Here is an 8,299-nt window from a genome sequence, read left to right as displayed (position 1 = left end):
AATTATTGTTGAAGTCCTGAAGAGGGTCATTGCTAGAATGAGAGCCTTGTCTTACTCAGAGCAACACATGTTCATTTATTGGCAGTTGAGATCCCTCAAATGATAGAACCAATCTAAAGCAACACAAAAGAAACTGAATGCGTAATGCCAGGATGGAGCCTGTCAACATGTAGCAACAACCCTTAATGGCACACCAATTTGTGGCTTTTTTAACTTTGAAAAGAAGCAGATTTTTTTTGTCTGTGTTGTGCAGGGAACAGTCTATGCAGAGTGCTCAGAATTCCTGCTCAGCAGCACCACCACTTCCCCACTGTCCAGAGGGCATTTTATCTGGGAGCAGTGGTTCTACTCTGAGCCTCTCTGAGTAGAACCACTGCTCCCAGATAAACTGAACATGTGATTTACAAATTATTCAACAAGAATGGTAAGAATTTAATGTAGATCAAAATAGTTTAAGACAAAGCAAAATTTAAAAAAATGTATAGATTATTCAACTGATTGCTACTTTGATATGGGGGGTGATTGGATACCGAGTTCAGTCAGTATAAGTCCAAGTGTCAGTACACTTATGCACAGGAAGGTTGACTGAGTGACTCTGGTGGACACGGAGAGAGGAGCTGCTGAACCTGCACTGAGGAGACAGGAGCCCACGTTACCCACCCGATCCACAACCAGCAGCTCCGCATCAGGCGAGCAGCAGGAAGCAGTGTAGGACACCAGAGTTATGTTCTCATTTCCAGCTGCCAGACTGGTGTTCAAAGTCCCGTTGCCTTCTCTGAGGCTGACACGGTCAACACCAGTGCCGTCAGTCACCCTAACAGAGAGCTCCCACACTGATAGGCTGCAGTTTTCAGTGCAGTTGGCCTCCAGGCTGATCAGCTGACACTCCGGTGGGGTGAAATCAGTCACCTGAGAGGAAGAGTTAAAAATGCAGATATTTAGTTTTTATATAAGTAACTGAGGAGGCAGAAAAATCTGTCTTTGTGGTTAAAATGATGTTTAGAAAATCATTCCTAAGCTATCAATAACCTGCACTTATAATTGTCAATTATAAGTGACAAATAACTTCGTCATTTGTCACTTATAATTATGTGATGATAGGATTCTAAAGTGATTTGTACAAGGAAACTAAAGGAAAAAAAAAAAAAAAAAAAAAGCTTCTGTTGAAATGTCATACTATAAATGTTATTACCGTGTTAACAACAGTGAAGAGCAACACAATGTAGTTCATATCTGCACCCCCCGGAGCCTTGGCTTCAATTGTCAGTATGACGTCAGTACCAGACGGGGTGTTCAGAGGTGCTAAGAGGGTCACTGTGCCATGAGTGCTGTTTCTACTTTCCACAAATAAACTGGTTGGAAATGTTGAGTCAAAATCTCTATTGTTGGTGGCTCGGATGGTTAAGTTCCCGTCTGTTTCACCACTCATCACAGAGAAGGGCACTGAAAGTAGTGTCCCTGGAACCAGGATGCTGTTTGAATTAGAATCAGCCTAAATGAAAAAGTAATTGGTTAAGACTTTAAGTTACTGCATATTCTGTCACATTGATGCAGTCTCTGCTTCATGGTGAGGTCTCAAATGGCTACTCACAGTAATAGTTAGATTTGAAGCTCGGAAGTTTGTTGGTGACTGCCTTTGGAAGACAGCCGAAGAGCTGGAAATTCTTCCTTTCACACGCACCACAAACTCCCCTGACGGTATTCTGTTGACCTGGGCTAAGAAGTCCCCATTTCCCTGTGTTACCAACTCTCCTTTAATCTCTTCTGAACCTGACGATTGGACCAGCGCAACCTCCGTCACTGTGGTAGATTCGCTTCCCATTAAAGACACCAATAAGCTGCCATTGAGACCTTTAGAGAAAAAATTAATCCATCATATCTGACTGGATTATGCGTTGATAAATCATCAAATTTACATCCTAACAGATGCCTTTACCTGCTCTGGGACGTGTGTCAAGAGCATCAAATCCACCGAACGGGCCTTCGGATGGCTCCACAAAGTCAAACAAAAAGCCAATAGGACTCTGACCTATGAATTAAAAGTCAAACACCTTTTTATAAGAACCTGCCTTTTGTGAGAATGTCTGCTGCTCTTATGCCACATGATATATAACATTTTAAGATGCTTGGCTTCTTTAGGATTACAGCAAAGCCTCAAGTAGCACCCAAAAGCATCAATGAAGTGCCTCACCTATAACCTTTAGGGTGTAGGAGTCAGTTGAGACCATTCTGATTTCCCATTGTCCAACTTGCTTTTGTAGCTGCAGTGTCTTTAAGTTTCCTACTGACTGGGACGCAGAGATGAGTGAGCCGGCTGAGTCAGTGCTTTGCTGAGATGCACCTATAAACAAAACCAAAATAATTGTACTGGTATGGAGTAGTTGTAAGAATTAGATGGCATAAGTTTCAGAGTTTTTCTTTTTTTTTTTTCTTCCTTAACATCAAAAATTTCAACTGTAAAATCTGTGAGTGAATGAAACAGTTCCAATGCACATGTAGCTTTGTTGAATAATGTGACTGTATTGTGTCAACCCCAAATGAGCCTTCAAATCAACTGAAATGAAAGGGTCATTTTAATGATTAAACAAATCATTCCAGAGGCAGACTTACCGCTTGGGCTGATGAGTGTGAACGTGACAGAGTCACCAGTGATGTAAACAATCAGGTTTTTTACTGATTCATCAACTATGAATATGAAATTATCAGCCTTCCCTGGATTCCTGGATGCATGTAGAATGGTCACCTGAGAAATAACAGTTAGATTTTAGAATAACCGAGTGAGATCTTTGAATTGAGAGAGCTCAATAGTAGTGATATTACCAATGAAGAGGAGGCAGACTGCTTTATGATTCCTGTGGCCACAGGAAGTTCAGCCTTCGTGACTTCAACAGCCTGACCTCCTGATGCCCGAGCCACGTCTCTGTACAGCTGAGCATCAGACACTGCTAACCTTCTGGACTGTTGCAGGTTGTCATTACGATTTGTCACTGTTGAGTCAGTGATCATGAAGTTCACCTTTCAAGAGAAAATGTGGATAAAAAACAAGTTACCCAAGTCAGAAAGCTCTGTGGTACCTAAAAGTGAGTAAACAAAGAAACAAACTTAAGAATGTTTTTTTTTCCAAATAAGTTACAATACAGTCCATTCTCATTTAGTCTTTATTATATTCAAACCTTACGTTATTTAAGGCTACACTTAATTTGAATCTGTCATTAATCTATGATGCTCTCTATTCTGTAAAATGTCGATAAACAGTTTACATGTTCATCCACGCCTACAATTGTGTAAAGTGTGATTAGGGTAAGGCTAAAAGGGTCAGTATATTTCCCTAATTAGACAATTTAATAAGGATCTTAATGAATAAGGTAAGATCAATTTGATTGAATCACTTTTATAACTGTGGCATTGGTTAGCTAACTTCAAATAGAGATGATTAATAAAGAAACAGGTTATCATGAGGATGGCACAGGATTCCTAAGGAAATACAGTCAAGTTGGTGTCCTTTACCACAATTTTAATATATGTTCAGTGTCATGTCACCAAATCAATCCCTCTCAAACCACACTGAAAGATCGTAAATGTTTAGCAATAAATCATGCAATGGATGCTGTAATTACCTTTGACCTTGAAGTTTGTGGTTGGAAATTGCACCCCTAGAGGTATAGGGGTGCAATTGTTTGTTTGTCAATTGAGTTTTGATTCAGTTTACCAAACAAATGTACTTTTTCTTAAAAATGTAAAGTATTTCAATGACTTGGAGACACAAACGTATGTCATTATGGTTTTGGTCTGTGTCATGATGTTAAAACATTTGGTGACGGAGGCATGTGGTTATTATAATAGATGTTTTAAATTGTGGTGTGGTATATCTTGCTTTTCACGTGTTATGAGGTGCATTTCATTGTACCTTTCCCAGTTCTACAATTTGAAAACATTCCTGACCTCAGGGAGAGTTCCTGGTTAAATACAGGCTAAATAGATATCCAAACCTTGTAGAGTATCTCACCACTGCCTGGGTCCGCTCTATGAGTGCAATCACTGTGCTCTTCAACTCTTTGTCTTTAGCAGGTGCATCCGTAAAGAGAAAGATCTCAGAATTGAAAGGAGCACTAGTTAAAGCTAGCTATATGAGGGAGAAATGATAAAACAGCAAAGAGGATTTTAGTTAAAACCTTTTCATACACAAGCAAGCTGTGAAAATGGTCAAAGAAACGTTGCCCACCTGTAGCCCTGAGAGACTGAATTCCTCATCATCTCCTCCACCAGTTGCTGTTAATGAGTTAATGATATCCCTGAAAAGTGTGGAGTCTGTGGTCTTTATCAGCGGCCCGAATCCTGAGGTTTGTTTGTTGACAAAAGTAAGAAATGTTTTTTTTCCTTCCTCTTAGACATGAAACAAACAAACAAAAAAAAGCAAATTTTTGCATGACAAACATTGCCTTAAAGAACCTACCTGGATCATTAACAGGGACAAGAATGTAAACTGAAGGCTCGTTCTCTGTTCCCACGTCATTGTCGATTATAGTGGAGGTAACAGACTTCACTGCTTTGATGTCATCACTCATGCTTTTTGTGGTGTCAATGACAAAACAAAGAGCTTTGCTGGATCCTTTTGAGATTCCTACCATCCTGAGGGATAGAAAGAGTTAGAGAAGATAAGACAAAACCCATATGGTGCACAATCAAAACACAGAAAAGCTTCTATACTCCAGGAATGGCCTGTCTCCTGCTGCCCCTCGAACATCCTCCAGTAGCTGACTGGTCGCAGCTATTGCCATGTTTGCTGCTTGGGTGTGGAGATGTCCATGGCTGGAGCCGAAACTGTCTTTGTTGATCCCTCCTTTGGGTTCGATCCTACTCGTTAGATCAACTATTCCTCCATGACTGCACTTCCCTTTTTAGGAAACATTGAAAGGTGATTAGCATAACTCTGTTTTCCAGGATTTTTTTTTTCTGATTTAATATTATCTGTTATCACTATCAATTATTACACGAATTTTTTAACTGTAGATATTGTGTAACAGTTAGTTATCTCCTAATTGCTTGAGATGGAGATGGAGACGGCAGCAGTAAACAGAGCTGACTAAGTTTAATAAATAAACTCTGAAACAACAAGCGAAGGTGAGATTAAGGAATACCGTCATGACTGTAAGAACAGGGGTGGAAAATGTCTCAGAGGCACAAAACTCCACAAAAACAACACAACAGAAGACGTTTTAACAAAATAAACTAATCTTAACATACAATTTTAGAAAGTTCAGGACAAATTCTAAACATGCAATGTAAGTAAAGAATAAACACATTATTTCATCTACCCAGTCTGTTTATCCAGACTGTAATGTACAATGTGCTTGGTTCTTTATTAAAGGTACATTTAAACTGGATATTAGTATAAAAAACATGTCATTTTAGGCATTTAATACGGCAACTTAATAGGTAAAGTTAGCACGTACTTTACCTTAATTAATTTGAAAAAAGGATCTTTATTTTAACGATCGCTGATATATGAGGTTGAGTTATTATTATCATTATTATAATGATAATAATAATAATAGTAACTGTAATAACAAAATCTTTATTCATCCCAGAGGGAAATTCACAGTTTCCGAAGCTAAAGGCAGATATAGCAACTTAACCAAAAGTAACTTACAAACAAACACTTGATGGCTTGAGGGCAATCATATTAAAAATGAAGAACTTGAATGAGAATGAACAAACTTAAGACCATTGTTCCAAACCATTGTTTGACAATTGCCAGTCCAGTGCAGTGCAGATAATTCAAAAGTCCAGTGCAAACAGGCATGTTTTGTTCAGGTGCATGGTGTGCTGTGAGTGCAGCACTGCACCACTCACATGGCATGGGGGAGGAATGATCTCCTCAGTCCGTCAGTGGAGCTGCTCTTCTGTTTGATGTTGTCGTAATATTCTGATTACTCAAAGTAAGTGTAGTACTTTTCACTACTGGTCAAGTACCATCCAGTACAAATCTTAGAAGATTACAGACTGGATTCCATGGACAAACTTCAAGCATAAATCTTTATTATGTTCATGCAAACCTTTAAATGATGGTGTAAATGAGAATGCTGCTGTAAATAGATCAATAAATCATTTACCTTTTGGTTTGGTTGAAAAAATAGGCTTGATATCAAAGTACCCAGAGGTCAGGATACTGCCTGATATGATGTCCTCCAGGATGTTATTCTTACAGTCGTCTCCATCACAGCTGCGACATGTAGCTCTGCTTTCAGCTGAAAGAATGTAGTTCAGCATTTCAGGTATGTGCAAATAAATATTTTCTTTCTGATTTCCATCTAAACTGCATTGTCTGTTTGCCAAGCCATCGCATCATTGCTTTACCTGCAATGTTACCAATGCTGGTGTCTGCTCTGATCAAATTGGAGTTTGGGAGAGTATTTCCCAGTTCAACCCAGTTACTGTGACTGTAGAAGTCCTGCAAAGTGGTTAAAGAAGAATAAGCTTAATGAATTTTCAATTTTTCAAACAGCATAAGTGAAGCATTTAAAAATATGTCAATAACCTGTAAAGGGTGCAGAATTTCTCCCAATTTCTGCCTTGCCGCCTCATAATTTCCCTGCTTGTTGCTGGCTTTGACAGCTATCATTCCCTCTGTGATGATTCTTCTGCCTTGAACAAACATCTCATCATCAAAGTGGAAGCTTGAATTAAGAGCAAAACGGATGTCCACTCGAATGTTCCTCAGCTGGATGAATCCAATTGCTCGGTGGAAAGTTTTGGACGACTGTGGCGCACTGCATGCAGCAGCAACAGCCTCTGCAGTGAAAGGCTGTGTCTGTATAAATAAAGTCAAACTATGTCAAGAGGCATACTTATTTTTTGTAAATGAACTTCACTGAAGTAAATTCATACAGGGAAATTGAAGTTCGTTCCCTCAGTTTGGGCAAGAGCATGGCATGTCTGCACAGTGGCGTTCAAAATTGCTTGCTTTGTAATCTCCAGATGATTCAGAGATTTACCAGGTAATATACCAAAACCCCGAGCTCCAGTATGCAGGAGCAGTAGACAGAGCGTAGCCAATCCTGAAGACATCATTGCTCGAGTTGTCTGAGGAGGAGGAAACACCTAAGTTTAATTTAATTTTCCTTCAGTATAAAGACGGCAACAGTCATGAATGCTTGGAATTCTTCTTTACTCAATCAGATGTGATCACAAGGAAGTAAGGGGAAATGTTTATCTTGCTTTATCACAGAGATGTGGTGGCTGGATAGTGTAGTGGTAAGATTGCAGCATTTCATGAGGGTGACCTGGGTTTCAAATCTCACCTTGATCCCACCATGAAAAGGTAGGGATCCCACCTACCTCCAGTAGGGGTCCTTTTGCATGACCCCCTTACACTACCTGCCTACCTGGAATATGAGTGTAAGTCGCTTTAATTAGTTACCAGCTATTAAAATGATCACTCTTGTTCATTAATACACTGTATACCAGCAGTGTTATATGCCTCAGAAAACAATAAAATACATAATAGTGCAGTGAAGAATTTGTCTGTTTCTCTAAGAATCAGTTCTGCAAACTACTTTATGTTGCATACACAAACTCCATTGTATCTCTGAATGATTTGAAAAGAGATTTTAACTGTCTTCTCTTTAATTAACTTTCAAATTAAAACATAAACACTCACTAAATCCTGATAAGTACTTACTTAACTATCTCAGAAATGTTGGGACGCATCTCATTTCATTTTAATGTATGTATGGGGTAATCATAATCAAAAGTCTATCTTCTAGGTATTTCACAGGAGTAACAGGAGTAAGAAATGCTACTGACCTTATGCTGTCCAGCACACTTGTGTGACTATTTTGTCAACACCCACTTTATATTGCACCATCCCAGGGTGGAGTCATGCTGGAGTCGTTCTACCTGTTGGAGTCGTTGTACCTGTTGCTTGGATACCTCTATTGGTTTCGTATTTAGACATTGATACCACAACTTCACATCTTTGCACTTTGATTGTTACATTTCCAATTTATGTGGAAACTGATTGTTTCAGCTCATTTCAGCTCTTTTAAGGTTTGTGCTAAAAGAAATTAACTGCAGAGCCCTTTGTTGTGTCTGTGTTGTCCTTCATAATCAGAGTAAGGACACTTTTGCAAGAGTGACTGTTTTATTTTCACCTTTGTCTGAAGCCACAGACTGAATGGCAGCATATTTGTAATACCTACATAAAAACACTGAAGGTTGGCATACGACTGATAGGAAGTGAGATATGAAGCACAGAGAATGTGCCTTTGCAGCAACTCAGCTGCATTACAGTTAAATG

The 8,299-nt window shown here is 39.2% G+C and overlaps 1 protein-coding gene across 1 annotated transcript; it reads right to left on the bottom strand.

The window, feature by feature from the left end:
* Window positions 1-403: 403 nt before the first annotated feature.
* Window positions 404-7,821, bottom strand: LOC140279394 (von Willebrand factor A domain-containing protein 7-like). The gene is made up of 16 exons (XM_072374512.1): window positions 7,807-7,821; window positions 6,889-7,083; window positions 6,539-6,811; window positions 6,358-6,451; window positions 6,114-6,248; window positions 4,708-4,894; window positions 4,454-4,629; window positions 4,223-4,335; window positions 4,007-4,123; window positions 2,821-3,015; window positions 2,611-2,743; window positions 2,192-2,341; window positions 1,937-2,029; window positions 1,592-1,851; window positions 1,193-1,492; window positions 404-909 (listed from the first exon to the last, which is right to left on the bottom strand). Exons 2-16 carry the CDS (start codon window positions 7,069-7,071, stop codon window positions 502-504), a joined length of 2,817 nt encoding a protein of 938 aa, XP_072230613.1. The 5' UTR covers window positions 7,072-7,083; window positions 7,807-7,821; the 3' UTR covers window positions 404-501.
* Between the last annotated feature and the right edge of the window lie 478 nt (window positions 7,822-8,299).

This window comes from Leuresthes tenuis, unplaced genomic scaffold, assembly GCF_036924035.1.
Source record: "Leuresthes tenuis unplaced genomic scaffold, fLeuTen1.0.hap1 SCAF_21, whole genome shotgun sequence".
Lineage (NCBI taxonomy): Eukaryota > Metazoa > Chordata > Actinopteri > Atheriniformes > Atherinopsidae > Leuresthes > Leuresthes tenuis.
This window is presented reverse-complemented; position numbering and strand designations above follow the sequence as displayed.